The sequence below is a fragment of the Oratosquilla oratoria genome, chromosome 27 (assembly GCF_046742065.1).
Source record: "Oratosquilla oratoria isolate Oo_2021 chromosome 27, ASM4674206v1, whole genome shotgun sequence".
Classification (NCBI taxonomy): Eukaryota; Metazoa; Arthropoda; class Malacostraca; order Stomatopoda; family Squillidae; genus Oratosquilla; species Oratosquilla oratoria.
Window position 1 is genome coordinate 9,268,356 of NC_134803.1, and position 17,178 is coordinate 9,285,533.

General features: G+C 39.4%; 1 protein-coding gene across 2 annotated transcripts in view; it reads right to left on the minus strand.

The window, feature by feature from the left end:
* Window positions 1-880: 880 nt before the first annotated feature.
* LOC143039885 (oxidative stress-induced growth inhibitor 2-like) overlaps window positions 881-17,178 on the minus strand; it is a 100,543-nt gene continuing 84,245 nt past the window's right edge. For both annotated transcript variants that reach the window (XM_076210205.1, XM_076210206.1), the window contains exons 3-5: window positions 11,539-11,696; window positions 8,468-8,638; window positions 881-8,373 (exon numbers count right to left, since the gene is read on the minus strand). In XM_076210205.1, coding sequence (XP_076066320.1) covers window positions 7,129-8,373; window positions 8,468-8,638; window positions 11,539-11,696 — 1,574 coding nt within the window. In that variant the 3' untranslated portion in view covers window positions 881-7,128. The remainder of the gene's footprint in view (window positions 8,374-8,467; window positions 8,639-11,538; window positions 11,697-17,178) is intronic.

The following is a 17,178-nucleotide window of genomic DNA, read 5'->3' on the forward strand; positions in this document are numbered from 1 at the left end:
TAAAAAAGAATTTTTATATTCTACTAAATAAATTGAGGCATGAGGGCCATATATACATTCAAGAATATAAAAAAATAGAACCGACATTTTGTCAAAATTTGACAAGTATGTCTTGCTATGAAAGTCGGCACACGCCCGAGGAAAATGTATGCCCCGGTATGGCAACACTCTCCCATTCTACACGGCAGTGTAGAAAACGCTGCTTGGGCCCCTTACTACTATTTGTGAGCACTGTAAGAAGACGCTGGAAGGGTAGTTGCGAGGTGAGAAAAGGTCCCCGAAATTCTCCAACCAACGGGTCTAGCTAGAGCCAACAGACCACTCCACAATTTTTTTTTTTTTCCTTTCTTTTTTCTTAAACGGCGCTGAGCGATTCCACGAAGATATGGACATAGCGCAGAGGTACCAAGGGCACGGTAGTGCAACCTGTACTACAACCGCAAATTCAGTAATTTCTGACGTGTTTGTCTTATCACTGCCCTTTGTTTTTGTTTGTTTCTGATAAGTTTGTGTCGTAAAATTTATACTCTGTTGATTTAATTATATTAACTAATAAACTAGGAAAATACATCTTGAAAAATATGAAAAATTTCAAAATACTGTATCAAAATCCTGATCGCAAACCCAAACTTCTGAACAAGTGATGTTTATTCTTATATAATAATGGGATATAGCAAACCAGGAAACGACAGAACCGGAGAACAAAAAAAATGTGTTACACGGTGTAATTAGTGTTGTTATGAACTAGTAAATTTAGAACAGGGATCATGTTAACACAGCTCGTAGGTAAATTTTAGCTGACCTATGCCATCGCCGAAGCTTCGTGTAATGGAGCGTCATTCCTCAATCAATTAAACGGTAGGTGAGGAAAACACAGTAATGAGACTTAGTTTTTATTAAATATGTTATTTGTTCTTCACTGGAGAATATCTTGGAGTACCGGACTTTCTCTGTTCCTTAATTTTTTCAGTATTATCATCCTCTCCTTTACAAGTCTGGGTGTGCCACTACAAATCAGCACCGTGACCATACTCTATCAGCTATGCTGTGACTATCGAAGTGTAGACACGGGTTTCTTCGCATCTGGTTTTGCAAGTCAATTTATTAAGTTGTACATTAACTTAAGTGATTTTACATCATGATGACAAACTGCTACTCATCTAAATTCTCCCATATACCATACTCCTGGATGGGTTCACTAAAATACTAACTGCTGTCCTACAGACTTTTGATCTGTCTTCAATTTTGCTTTGGAAAACATGACTAACCACTGGATTCTCCGTAGTTGGGTTAGATTCTCCTTTTACATGTTCTGATCCCAATAGATTTAGGTTCAGGATCCTGTTCCACACGAACAGAAGGAAGTTTGACAGCATTCAGTGAACTATTTGTACCGGCCACGAACATCTACCATCAAATATAGAACATAATAATGTTGAACAAATCTAAAGTTACCCAACTGTCATTGTTGTACACGTAGATGCCTTTTAGAATGATATGTGCAACCAAGCCTGAATATCATGCCAATTTCCCTTCTGTTCTTTTGCAGTCACCAATATCAAATACAGTACAATTATAAGATAAATTACAATGTGGAGTCAGATATAATGCCGAACATGATAGCTTACCATTTTACATCCGTACATCTATCAAAATTTCATGCAGTTTATCGTAGTTCTAACATGATATGATATTACGAATTCAATAAGATAGGAATTTATTCTGACATACGTATAATCACTTGAGAAATGTCCGCACCATTTTCAACCATTGCACTCCATCAGATGAATCCACTTGGAAGATTCCATTCGCAAACTTTTGCCAACAACTTTTCCGACTTGTTCCCAATTATTTTCCATAAATGTTTAAGTAATATCACAATTCTCGCACCTTTTACATTCATCCAAGTATTTACTGTCCAAATGGAATGAAAGGGAATCTGATTCAACAGTTTTGTTTTCACAAAGGCAAAACTAGATCTTCAAACCAAATCACATCACCTGGGCTTGCATGAGTAATAACTAAAGCAAACTCTGATGATGGGTATGCGTCTGTGTGCGCATCTGCCATGTACTTTGGATCACTAATGTATCGGTGTAAATTATACGTAAAAAAATTAATCACTATGATACAAAGGAACTTGAAATACTAATTGTTAGCATAAGCAGATGTTTGAAGTTTACAGAAAGGATCGGGTCCTCTGTGTACTGATAACTTTGTGACCCATATAACAAGTATTCAAACATATGTGTGTATATATATATATATATATATATATATATATATATATATATATATATATATATATATATATATATATAGATATATATATATATATATATATATATATATATATATACACACACACATATATATATATCATGGATGTACTGGACAGAGAAAACATGGAGAGAAATTAGTATAAATCTATAAGAGCATATGTAATGTGCATTGGCTCAGTACAATAGTGTTCATAAAATAAATCAAACACCTAATGGCAACAGAAACACTCCTGATTTGCAAATACAATAAAAGTGGCTACTATCTAGCGCCACCTTGCATTGACACGCAAACCCTTACAAGAAAAGTAGCCCTAATAATTCCATATGAAAATATCGTTCTTTTGAGGGAGAAAATAATACCATTATACATGGACTACAAATGTCACACCTGTTATCAAACACCATCGTTTGCCTTACGAAATAAACTAAAATTCAGTCTAAGTAACACAAAGGTTAAAATAAGCATAGCAACACGCACCTCAGATTCAAAGCCATTTTCGCCTTAAACTGTCCTTAATCTGTTATTAAGTAAAAAGACAAAAATTATCCCATTTGCAAGTGGAACTTAATAAAATGGTTTTCTTGTGTTTAATTAGATTTTCATTGTACTATATTTCACAATATCTATTCTATCATCCCTCTTAAGGGCTCGTGTAAACCCAAGCATCTGAGAAATAAAAAAATACTGTCTATTCTATGTAAAATTTGGGTATGTTTAACTTGGAAATATTCCAAACATTTCTTCTCCAGTTTGATAAAAGTCGAATATTTCAACTATTTGGTGCGTGAATATGTTAGGGCACTTTGTAAGAAATACTTTTTTTATAAACTCCTCCACTTGTCATTTTTTCATAAAAAGAAATACATTTAGGATATGATTTTGTTACTGAAAACATATCAAGATACTGAGGCTGGATAAAGCTATCCCACAGACTCACTTTGAAGGAAAGCATGGATGCTCTTCCTGATCCAGCGTAAAAAAAATGGCCCTACAATCTTTCATCTGAACAAACTACAAGCTCTATTTGTTTTTGTTCATTCTACCACGGACCACACTCAGCAAAGGCTTCATTTAGGCGAAAATAACAATCGCCCAGCGTGTCTATGAATAAAACAATACCTGAATAAAATAAATGAGCCTGTTGGAGTTCAGTCGCCCATCAGATCACTCCAGACAGTGATACATAAATTACAGCATCAAATCCGACACCAATAGCATAACAACTCCAATAATCGACGTGGATTTGTCGATTACGATAATCACATGTCAACACACGTCAGCATTTATGGAGATAAAAATGGGGGAGATAATTATGATAGGAATGGCGGCGGCGGTGATGGTAGTGGTAGTGGTGGTGGTGATGATGATGATGATGATGATGATGATGATGATGATAATGATCAGAGTAGTGGTGACGATGATCAATATGGTGGTGGTGATCCTCATGTTCATGGTGATAATGATAATTATGATACCGAATGTGATAGCATTATCAATATTTTGAATAAAAACATGGATGATATAATAATTAAAATATCATGTTTGCAAGTTTTGCAAGCCATCAACTGAACACAACCCGCCCAATTTGTCTCTATCACCAGACAGCCTGCTTTACAACTTGTGTGTTATCATCCAAGGACAACAGTAAATGCAAAGTCATATCACAACACCTTAGTGTCAATCTATAAATATACCGAACCCCGAGCTAAATATAAAAAAAAAAATCTTACAGTAGTAAGTTTTGAAAGAACTGAGAAATCTAGAATTCATAATAAGCATTGTAATACTGCTGCTGGAGCTCTCCACAAAGCAACCCCCCGTCCACTCTCACAGTAATCTCCTTCTTTTCGAACCCATCCTGGTGTTTGCCCGAAAGTTTTTATCTGCATGTGTGTGTGTGTGAATGGACGAATGAATGAGTGAATGAATCCATATATGTATTCAAATAAAAGGGCAACTAGAAAACGGGATCCCTGAGAAGGAAGCTTCCAGAGACGAGCAGCGGCCGAGATGATCCACCGAGACCAGAGTCGCCCCTCGGATCATGCCTAGTTGAGTTCACACTCCAGGTGAATGGTCTTTTCATTCCAGGTCTTTTCATTCAACGGAGAGCCAGACCCGGACCGGTATGAACGAGGCTTGATCAACTGGTGTTCAAAAAGACAGTGAGGAGCTAACCCCACCTGGCGCTTACTTTCGCCAATGTTGTCCTGTATCCTCGGAAAACCCGCCACCCGTCACACGCCCAGTAATTGCCAATACGAAATCCATACAACGCGTTACTGTATCAAAGGGTGACAATCCACTGTATATGAATGGTACTCATCTCTGCCTCCCTTTCAACATGGTTACCCATCATACAGATTCTTGTGTGGCATACACTAGACGATTTTGTTTGTCTGGGATGGTTTCTGCCCACAATCAAGACACCTACGTACTGGCTGGAAGTGTACAGTACTCGCCTCCCAACATCAACTTTCCTAGCAAATGCACTCAAACTGTCGAAACGCATCTATACTTGTCGAGTGGTTTTCCCAGGTAGTAATGAGATAAATAGCAGAATGCATATGCAACGCTGGTTGATGTCAGCAGGCAAGATGGTATGCTCCCAACCAGCCTCTTTTGGGCATCTGCCGTGGTAAAACTACAACTACGTTCTCTTCAGAAAAGTTGGGAGGTCCTTCCACCTCATCATCTGTAAAATAACATCACTTTCTGTTGGCCACAACTAATTTTACACACTGTGTCAGTGATGAAAAGGTTCAGTGTGGTGTTGGTCATAAATAGTACGACATTTTTTTCCGTAAGCCATAGGAATTATGGACATTGTATTGTCCACAGCTGTCTCAGCGGTTTTGGGTTCTAGTTTTCGGTGTATCAATTTTCTATGTTGAGAGAACAGACTGTGCCTGCACAATAATTGTTCTCCCACTGAGTTCCAGAGTTCTCGTAAGAATGATTTTTGTGTTCTCGAAAATTTCATATTCATCAATACTTGGTGATTACGCTGGACAGAACATAAAACAAATATTCCTTGCACTCAAGCTATCGAGTGAATTTCTTTATGACTGATGTTAAGTGATGAGTAACCCATGAACGTACAGTTCAAAATCCTTAAGTGGACAATATTCTTTGGTGCATCATGATATTTTTTTAGTCTTCGATATCAACACTGCACTTTCGCTTGTTTACTTTTGTGGTAAACAGTGCCTGCCAACTTTTGGACTTGTATAAAAAAAGAGACTTCTGGTGGTCATTGAATAGTTATTCGTCTATCTCAACTCATTCTCCTCGCTAATTCATAAAGATCTTGTTCAACTTTTGAGTTGTGATTCACAAACGGGAGGCACTTGGTCTCTAGGGGAGGAATTTCAGTGTATATGTATCAAATGAAATACCAGTACATAACGAAAAGGATGATCGCAAAAATTATCATGCTTCTCTGGACGCGGGCCAAAGTGAGCTTTAAATGAAACCTAAATTTCATGTTTCAAAGAATTCATTATTACCCTCTTTCTTTTGGTGACAATGAAGCACTTTTACCCTCCCCAATAATACATATGGGCATTATATCAAATGCAAGTTTTACAATCCAATGAAACAAGATTTTTTTTTTATCTGATGGCAACTAATGAATTTAGCTTCATTAATTTCACATTTACCACTGTAAATGGAAAAGGATTAAAAATAGTAGAAGACTCGAATTGAGAGGAGGCTTTGAGAAAACCTGGGATGGCACGGGGAGCCATGTCACATGGGGCCCTAAGAACCATGGCCTCAAAGGAACCTCCTGGTTGAGGAAACTCCGATCGAAAAGTGATTAAGACGATTTCTGACACCCAAGAGTCCCTTTGTTAATGTTAATTTCGTATGAAATCCACACCCACTTCTTATCATCTTCGAACTCTAACACCATGGCATTCTGACTTCACATCTTACGCTCAACACTCCGAGATACTATTTCAAACAACGCATTCACACTTTGATGCATCTATAAAAATTGGTTCACACGAACACACACATACACACGGCACACAACAGATAGCGTCTCAAGCTGACAGCGCTGGGATATCAGGTTCACAATCCACTCAGCTTTCACTACGTAAATGCACCCCGTTACTGCTCCACTTGAGCAAGATGAGTATTACCCATGGATCGGACTATACAAGCTACGAAACTCATCCGGAAGGGTAATAGTTGTCAATCACGAGTCCAGCACGTGAGCCATGATAATGGTGAATCAACACACACACACACACACACACACACACACAAGTGCATCTGAATGCCAACCATTACATTTGTGACGTAACATGACGTTCTGTGATTGCCACCAGAAATAAAGGAGGAGATTAGTCCTAATGCCTAAGACCACTTTCCTGTGACTCCCCTAAGAGGGCCAAATGTGGCCTTGTGTCATGACATTTCTGGAACACTTCATTACAAGTATATGCTTAAAATATGAATTTACACCATTTGCAAATTTTGTGAACTTTGATCAAATCAGCAGAACTGGTGTGACTTCGGGGAGAAAGCACTACAGTCATGACTGACTGGTAGCCTCTCGTCAACTGTGCCAGAAAAAGATATATTTATATATATATATATTTCATAATCCAAGTGTTTTGACTATAACTCATTGTGCATTAACAAAATGAGCCCCATTCGCTTACCAAAATCGACTCTCGTAGAGGGTAACTGGTATGGTATGCAGAGGGGAGAGAGGGAGGGAGATCAACAAAAGGCACACATTCCACATCAACAGGAGCTTCTTAAGGTCTTGCAAGAACCTTAGCTTACATGTCTGATGTGTCGTGTGGCCAATACGAACTGAGAGCAAGGAGCTCACTTTCGTTTCTGCCCCATAATGGAGCTGGCAATGGCCAGGGCTCCCCCTTGGAGGAACCTGACGAAGTTGTCACCGACGAGGGGACCCATGGCGTACAGACCGGGATGGGAGGGGCACTCGTGGCTGAAGGCATCGACCTGGACCGGGGGCACTTTGTTCGAACTGCTGTCCATGTTTTGTTCGCCAAGAACGGTTCCTGCCTCGATAAAAGACAAGTCCGGCCTGGTGCCGATAAGGATGGCCACGGCATTAACCGCCATGGCGCCGCAGGTGTTTTCACCCTCCAGCCGCACCACATGACTCGGAAGGATCTGCTGAATGTTGTGGCGCGGCAAAGCTAAGTAGTTCTTGGCCTCAGAGCCCTTCATCATACTATACACTTCGTGGTACTCGGGGTATAACGACCGAGGTAATTTGTTGAAGATAAGAGATTTGTCGGTGGCGGTTCGTCGGAAAGCATGGGCCACGTTCACCCCCGCTGCCCTTGCAGCGATGATGGCGTCCGCAGCACTCAAGCCCGCTCCGACGACCAGCAGCCGATCCCCTTCTCCAAGGGCACCCGACCTTAGAGATTCTTCAACTTCTCGGAGGGAATGCAATACAAAAGGAAGATGTTCCCCTGGGGTGCCAAGGTTGTTCGGGAGGTCGGCGGTCCCCGTGGCGAGGACGACTTTCGGTGTCACATAGGTCAGCTCCTCTACGCGCCTGATAGAGCCTTCCTTGTCCTGCTCCAGGCGAGCACACCGGACCTCCCATAAGCTTGTACCTTCTGCTTTGGGCGTCGCGGAGGCTGAGAGACACGTAGGAAGCCCGCAGCAGAAAGTATTCGAACTAAGTTCGGCGTTCGTGTCCTCAACAAGCCGAACCCCCGAACTCGGTCCTTCGCTGTGGGCACGGGATTCCCTGAGTTCGCGGCAGTCAGCGCACCCTTCGTCCTGAAGGCTGGTGCACGTACTGCTGTCATCCCGCAGAGATGCTTCCTCCTGAGAGGAGATACCGTCGTCGCGGGACTCTGTGTCGTTGAAGGACGAGAGGCGTCGCACCGACGTCACGTTCGTGAAGTTGGAGAAGTTGTGTTCGATGTCCATGGCCTTCACGTAGTGCCGGTAGTACTGTGCCACGTGGTGGACGGTGGCACGCTTGCCCTCAACCCCCTGTGCAGCCAACCACTTGCAGAAATCCAAGCCTGGGAGTTCCATCCATGCCCCCAGGGACAAGGTAAGGAAATCGCCTTCCATGCTCTGTTAGTAGAGAAGAAAAAAAATATTAAAGCACTGCACATCAGTGTAGAACCAAATAATGTGAGAAATAACAGAATTCCTCATTTTTCATTACCTGCCACGCCCCTCCGGGCAAGTTCTTTCCAAGGACGACGTGGTCGACGGCACGCTCGGGTTCATAGCGCCACTCAAGAGCAGATGGGTTGTCAAGTCCGACGTCTGCCTCGGGGTGATGGAGAGCATCGAACAGGACGGCCACGGGGTTGTTGGAACGACCTTCCAGGCCCTGGGAGAGAGCACGTAAGAGCTGCGGCAACGGGGGTAAAGTCATCCCCGTCACACTCTACCACCAGCAGTAGACACATCTCAGCAGCACCAGCAGCACCAGCAGAAGTAGTAGTAGTAGTAGCGGCAGAAGGAGAAGATGACCCTCGTAGGCAGGCATCCCCACAAACCCTTGACGCCCATCAGGGCGGCGGGGCCAAGGGGCGGTGCTGCTGCCGGGGACATGACGAAAACACTAATAAACACTACGAACCACAACTTGACTGTTACCACTGGCGGCTCAGGTTGAACCAGACAGCTGTGTGTGTGTACCAGCAGCTGCCCACTCGTCAAGCGCCGTCAGTCCACAGACCAAAAACAGGAAGTGTTCACATCTCGCTACCTTACCGCCACGCCATTACAATGCCACCAACGCCTTCATGAAGAGTGAAGGCCAATCAACTGACTATTGTGCTTTGCACATTGGAGAAGAACCTTTATTCCCTGGGGGGGCGGAAAACTAATCACTCTTCTAGTTCACAAGCACTTACATCTTGCATAGCAAAGGTTAAAACATTCTAAGATCTTGATGACCTCATGTGCATGTATACTAGAGAAGTGTAAGTAAAAAATGAGTAAAGAAACATTTGTCCTATCTCAACCAGCTACTCTCTTGGTTTCCCTAACCTTGTACTTGGCTTCCACCTTCGTCACTCTATACCTCCTCTCATATTTTCTTTTTCCAACCATTCCTCGTGTGTGCACCTCTTTTTCCGCCATTGCAACCTCCTCCCCCTCTTCATTCCACCAATAATTACCCTTCTTTATTTTCCCATCCATATTCTAATACTTCTTTGAAAAATGACCATTCTTCCTCTACTCTTATTTCACTACATTCCTTATAATGTATCAATTTCGCCTTGTATTCATCCTCTTCCCATTTCTCACTCATTTTCATACCCCTCTGCCTCCCTCCATTCTCTTGTTTCTCTGTCTTACAGCCATTCAGTCTCCCTTCCACCAAAAGATCAGAAAATGCGACGCTTTCTCTCCTTAATATATTCACACTCATAACTTTTCAAATCGCCCTTTGCACACCACTACATAATCCATTTTTCCTAGACAACTCTCCAACCAACCACCCTTGCCCACTAATAATCATGTACTTCTTCTTAAACATCGTATTCACTATTCATCAACAGTTGATCTCCACCTTCATCCTTCCTAATATATCATACTTTCTTATTATGCCATTCATTGGCTCATCCTCGACTTTAGCACATAATCCCCCAACGACACATTTACATTCCTTCCAAAAATATTCACAATATCATTTAAATACTACCAAAACTTTCTCCTTACTTTTTTATTATGCCATTCACTGGCTCATCCTCGACTCTAGCACATAATCCCCCAACAACACATTTACATTCCTTCCAAAACTATTCACAATATCATTTAAATAATACCAAAACTTTCTCTCTCCTTACTTTTTTCACTACTAGGGTCACGCGAACTACACACACAATTCCCAATCTATTTTCATACACACATTATCTCAGATGAAACTTCCATTCATAAAGACACACACATCACTAACAAACCCACTCCTTACCTTATCTTCTCTGCACTCATAAAATCAAATTCACCTTTCCCTTTTAATTTATTTCACTCAAAGCTAACACATCCATCATTTTTCTTCCATACTACCAAACCACTCCATTTTAACTTCAATTATTCCATATCCATGCCCATTCAAAGACCTAATTACTAGGGATCTAGCTGAAGTCTTCTCTCAAAATCTTTGCCTTAACTCTTCGCAAAAGGAACATACAGAGTAGGGGATTCCTATTCCCTCACAAAGTGCATGGGAACACAGCAGTGGCATTCCTATTCCCCCATCACAGAAGCACAGAAAAATAAGAAGTGGAGGACTGTTTACTGAAGAATATTCAAAGGTGACAGCAGAAAGGAGGAACAGCAAAAGTAAAGATAAAAAAAAAGTGGTTCAACATTCCTCTATGAATGCAGCCTTGTCCCTGATATAGACGAATGCTATGTGGCTCTGGTCCATAGAATGCCTCTATAGTCCTTGAGTATCGGCTGTGTATAACTATACAGTGTGTGTGTGTTTGCGTGATGCATGTTGCTATTTTAGTTCATGACTGAAAACTGACGAAGTACAGAAGCAATGAGGTCATGCTCAATCTTTGATGATTCAAGTGAATCAAACTGATGAGTTCCGCCCCCTTGACCATTTGTCGTCTGCCTTAATTCCCAAAATTTTATCATTCCTCTCCAGTATTCCACTATCGATGACAAAACCCTTTTCAAGGGAACAAGAGTGAACCATCTCCACAATGAGCACAAGCATCTTCGTTAACAAAAGCAGTCTTATCCATAATATGCCTTAACTTGGAAAAGCATGCGTTAACACAAGAATAACCATCACTAAACAAGAACGAAATGGAATAAAGAAAAAAATTATTACAACACGCCAAATACCAACAAAAGCAAAAAATGGGTACGGAGAAAGATAACTCCTACTACAGAACTTAAGAGAGAAACAACCAAGCTAGATTTCACAACATAAAAAGAAGAAACCAAGACAACCTCTACTGCTCCGACAAGGCTGTTAGTGGAAAAGATTTTTCCCAAACTGAGATGGCCATACATGATTTCGACCAAGACAAAAGTCAGGATATTGTATTTCAATAGTGTAATTCAAATAGATTCCATATACTTCAGCAGACTGTTAAATAGGATGATTAACATGAACAAGTTAACTTCCTTGTTGCAGCAATATACTATAGGATAAACTGAAACTGATAAATATATCCATACATGTTAAAAAAAAAAGTCAACAGCCGCAGGTCGCGGAGAAGAGAGTTCTAAAAATTGAAGAAAGGAAGAAAATCGTACCTCTGACAGGTCCCGGAGGTTGAGATCGATAAGTGGAGTCTCTTCTGCGGCGTACAGCCTATCGTGTAGGAAAGCCACCGGGTGTTTGGCTCTCCGTCCATAGTAGGGCAGGTGTCCAGACAACAGGTAGGACAAGGTGATGCCAGAGGGACCATTCCCTGGAGAGAGGATGTTGTTAGAAAGGGAGAGCAGGAGTGGGCATAGCCGTCCCTATGGGAGAGCAGGACACGAACGCCAAGGGCGAATGTAATTGAACGAGGAACTGACCAAGTCGATGGAGATGTCGCACTTGTTAAGGTGGGGTTGCAGAGATCCGTGCTGTTCCCCTATGCGATCTTGTGCCGAGTTGCTGTGGTGTTGCCATCTACATGAATGCTCACAGGAACTAGAGATATGCCATATACTTTCCCTAACCTCTTTCGCTAGTCTTGCCTAAAGACAGTTTCCGTCACACACCAGAAGATCCGAAAAACAGTGTGCCAAGCACTTGGCATGGTACCAATAAACATATTTTACAACATTATTTCCTTCTTCCAACCAACAGCAGACATGAGTGCATGATAATGTAATTACAGTTATACAAAGACAGTGCAAATGCAATAACATCTGCAAAAAATCAGAATGCAAAATGAAATTCAAAGTCCATATGTGAACAATACTAATAAAATAGTCTCTGCAAAAGGACAAATGGAAAAAATCTGAGGTTAAGTACATAAATTACCAATGCAATAACATCTGCAAAGGACAGAAAATAAATAAAATTCAAAGTCAAGAAAGATAATACCAATGCAAGAATGTCTGCAAAGGATAAAAAAAATTAGAATGAGTTCTAGAAATACATTAGCAATGCATATAAATTGTCTTATACACCACATACATTTACACAAATACACACACTGACAGACACGTGTATGTATACATATTTACATGTAAACACTCAAACATGTACAAATATGATACATATAGGAGAATCTATACATGTAAAGGTTTACACATAATATAAAATATACAAACACGCATGTATATGTATATATGTATGTGTGTGCATGTATGTACATAGTACACACGTGTGGACTCCTATATATATGTATGCATGTATATACACACTTATATCTATGCATGTATTGTATGTGCACGTGCATATACTTATATGTATGTAGTACGTACGAACGTATGTATGCATGTACTGTACATATTTGGAGTTGGTTCGCAGTTTCTCAATATTTCGAGCTGCCAGCACGTACGCATTCCATTTCATCAAATCCAGGTAGGTGTGTGCGTGTGTGTATTTACCTAGTTGTATTTACCTAGTTGTATTTTACGGGAAGGGGAGCTATGCTCGTGGGGTCCCGTCTTCATATCTCATTTTATCTAAACTATTTTTAAATTCATGTATTGTTTTTGCACACACCACTTTCTCATCTAACTTGTTCCAACTGTTTATTACTCTGTGAGGAAAGCTGTTCTTTTTCAAGTCTCTTCTATAGCTGTCTCTTATTATTTTCTTTCCGTGTCCTCTAGTATTTCTGTTATCCCATTTTATCAGATTCTCTCTATCAGTAATTTCTATGCCTTTCATGATTCTGTAAATAGCTATCAAATCTCCTCTCTCTCTTCTTTGCTCTAGTGTCTGTAGTTCAAGTTTTTCTAGTCTCTCTTCATATGATAGTTTTGAGAGCGTTGGTGCCAGTTTTGTAATTGCTCTTTGTATTCTTTCAAGTTTTTTTTATACATTTTTTTGTACTTGGTGACCATATCGTTGCTGCATATTCCAATCTTGGTCTTATCAGGGTGATTAGGATTTTCTTCACCATTTCTTCATCCAGGTATGTAAATGCAACTTTGATTGTTCTTATTAAATTATAAGTTTATCCAAAAATCTTATTTATATGTTTCTCAGGTGACATATCATTCATAACAATGACTCCCAGGTCCTTCTCATTTTCTACTTTTTTTATTCCTTCTTCTCCCAATTTATATGCTCCTATTATTCTGTTTTTGCTTTTTCCAAATTCCATTATACTACACTTTTTTGTATTGAACTCCATCTCCCACTTCCTACTCCATTCTTGTACTTTATTTAGATCTCTCTGTAGTGATTCACAATCTTCTTCAGTTTTCACTCTTTTCAGTAGTTTTGCATCATCTGCAAAGAAGCTCATATAGCTTTCTATTCCTTCATCCATATCATTAATATATATAGCAAACATTATTGGGGCCAGTACTGTTCCCTGCGGAACACCGCTTATTACTTCATCCCATTTTGAGTGCTGGTTTCTTATCACTACTCTCATTTTTCTTTCTTGCAAAAAGTCTTCCATCCAATTTAGTAGTTTTCCCTGTATTCCTCCTTCAGTTTCTAATTTCTTAAGCAACTTCTTATGTGGTACTTTGTCAAAAGCTTTCTTTAGGTCTAGAAATGCACAGTCCGCCCATCCATCTCTTTCTTGTATTATATCTATTAGCCTTGAATAGAAACATATTAAATTGGTGACGCATGATCGTCCTTGTCTGAATCCAAATTGCCTTGGATTTAATACTTTTTTTTTCTAAATATTTTACCCATCTACTTTTGATAATTCTTTCACAAATTTTTGCTATTGTACTTGTTAGAGAGACTGGTCTATAGTTGGTAGGTTCTTCTTTATTTCCTCCTTTATATATAGGTACTATATTTGCTTTTCTCCAATCTTCTGGAACTTTTCCTTCTTTCAAGGAACTGTTCAGTATGCTATGTATTTTGTCTGCCAGTTCATTCCTGCATTCTTTTAGAATCCAGTTTGCTATATCATCTGGTCCATATGATTTTCTGACATCAAGATTACTCAAGTGTGTCAATATTTCATTCTTTGTTACTTCTATTTCTTCCATAGGGGGGACTTTCTCTTTCCATTCAATCTCTTCAGGTTGTATGTTCTCCCTTGTAAACACTGATTTAAAATGTTTGTTCATAATTTCTGCCATTTCCATTTCCTCAGTGTATTCAACTCCCTCTTGTCTTAATTTCTCCAAGTCTTGTTTGTTTTTCAGTTTATTGTTTACAAATCTGTAGAATAGTTTTGGTTGATCTTTACACTTTTCTATGACATCTTTTTCATATTTTCTCTTTTCCTCTCTGCACGTTTGTACATATTCATTTCTATAACCGGTATATATTTTCCATTTTTCAGGTCTTCTGTCTTTTTTCCATCTGGTCCAGGCTTTGTCTCTTTTGTCTTTTAGCTCCCTACAACTTTTGTTGTACCAGCATTTTACATATTCTTTTTCTTGTTTTTGTCTTGGGACATACTTTTCCACTCCTTTTTTGTAAATTTTTGTCAAAATATTCCATTTCTCTTCCACTGTTGTTTCTTCTTTGTATATTTCTTCACAGTTTTCTTGTTGAAAGAATTCTCTTATTTTATCAAAGTTTGTTTTTTCATACATCATTCTTCCTTTTCTATATTGCTCATTTCTTTTCATATATTTTTCTTCATTAAGTTCCAGTTCAATCAATATGTGGTCACTTTTACTTATTGGTGTTTTATATTCAACTTTGTCCACTATTCTAGGTTCAGATGTAATTATTAAGTCTAGTCTCGATGGTTCTTCTTCATTTCTATATCTGGTGTTCTCCTGTATCCATTGTGTCATTGTATGGTCAGTAATCATCTCAAGTAGAGCGTTTCCCCATGAGCCGTCTCCACCCTTTACTGTCATTTCTTCCCAGCAGATTTCTTTGCAATTAAAGTCGCCCATTATAACTATTCTTCCTCCATCTTCCATTATTTTATTTAATGTTATCTTTGTGTCCTCTAACATATTTTTATGTTCACTCTCCTCCCATGAGGCTGTTTTTGGAGGCACATAATTTATCACAAATTTTCTGCTCTTCTTATCTCTGTCTTCCACTTCTATCATAATCATCTCTACTGTATTCTTTCCATATATGACACCTTTCACGTTTATATCCTTCTAAGTCAGGAACATAACTCCACCCCCTTCCTTTTTCTCTCTGTTTTTAATCCAATAATTATATGCATCATGTCCTACACTGTTGGGTGGTAGTGGGCCTTTTAATTTTGTTTCTACAATTCCCATTATGTCCGGTTCTTTTTCTTTCAAATAATCATTCAGCTCATTCAATCCTGTTATTAATCCATCTATATTTGTGTAAGACACTCTTAGTTTTCTGTCACTTCCATTGTGTTCTCTGTTTCCCTTTTGTTTTTCTCTTGTATGTCGAACTGCCTTAGTTTCATATTCACTACTCTCCAATAGAATCTCTCTTTCTCTGACTCTGTTCTGTTCTCGTTTTTTGTCTTAGCTTCAAGTCTTTTCTGCTTTTCTTCCTCTCTTTCCTCTTTATTCATTTCCCTTTTTATCCATACCTTTTTATATTGTTCACTTGTTGCTAGTTTCCCTGTTTTGGATAAGATATTCTCTGCCGTCGTTTGTAACCTGAATTTAATCTTAATTGGTCTGGTCTTATCTGTACTATACTTTCCGAGCCTGAATTTTTCCTCAATTTCCTTCATAATTTCTGGTTCATCTTCCTGAACTAATTTTAGTAAACTGCTTACTTTTTCATTTTCCTCATTGGTTCTTGAGGTTCTATCTGGGTTATGTTTCTCTTACATTCCTAATATAATTATACATTTCTTTTTGTCAGCTAAGTCTCTTACTATATTCTCCTTCTGTCTCCTCACTTTAATAACTGAGTCTTCAGTTTGTTCTCTCATTTGCTGTTTAATTATATCAGTAAATGCAACTTTACTGTTTTCTTTTATCGACTTCCATCCCTCTCTGTTTTCTTTACTATTCCTCTTCAATTCCTCATTCTCCACCTTTACTTCTTTTAACTGTCTTTTCAGGTTTTCTATTTCATCAGTTAAGTTTTTGTTCGCCTTCTCTAGTTCTTCCAATTTTTCAACCCTCCGTATAATATTGTTAACATGACCGAACCTACGCTCCAAATCCTCGATCATCTTATCGACCTTCTCTTCTAGTCTTGTCAGTCGGGGGGGGTTTGTGTCCCCCCCACCCTCTTTAAATCCCTGGAAAATATTCTCATCACTTTCTACTGTATTGCTCTTATCTATACTTCTAATCTTTACATTTTTATTAGACATTTCATCGTCGTCGGGGGGCCGTTTGTTTACCTTTCGCCTGTCTGTCTGGGCCAAGTCTACTCCTTCCTCATTTCCTTCCATTTCCCTCAGTAATCCCTCCCCTTCTCCTCTTTCCCTACTTTCCTACTACCCCACGAGCAATTTCCCCCCCACCCTGTAAATACAATAGGCACTTCTCTTTGCGTTGGGATCCACAATACTTCAATTTTCTTCAGAACGTCTTCTAAGCCGTCCGTTCGTTGAAATGTGTGAATTTACCTAGTTGTATTTTACGGGAAGGGGACCTATGCTCGTGGGGTCCCGTCTTCATATCTCATTTTATCTAAACTATTTTTAAATTCATGTATTGTTTTTGCACACACCACTTTCTCATCTAACTTGTTCCAACTGTTTATTACTCTGTGAGGAAAGCTGTTCTTTTTCAAATCTCTTCTATAGCTGTCTTTTTTTATTTTCTTTCCGTGTCCTCTAGTATTTCTGTCATCCCATTTTATCAGATTCTCTCTGTCAGTAATTTCTATGCCTTTCA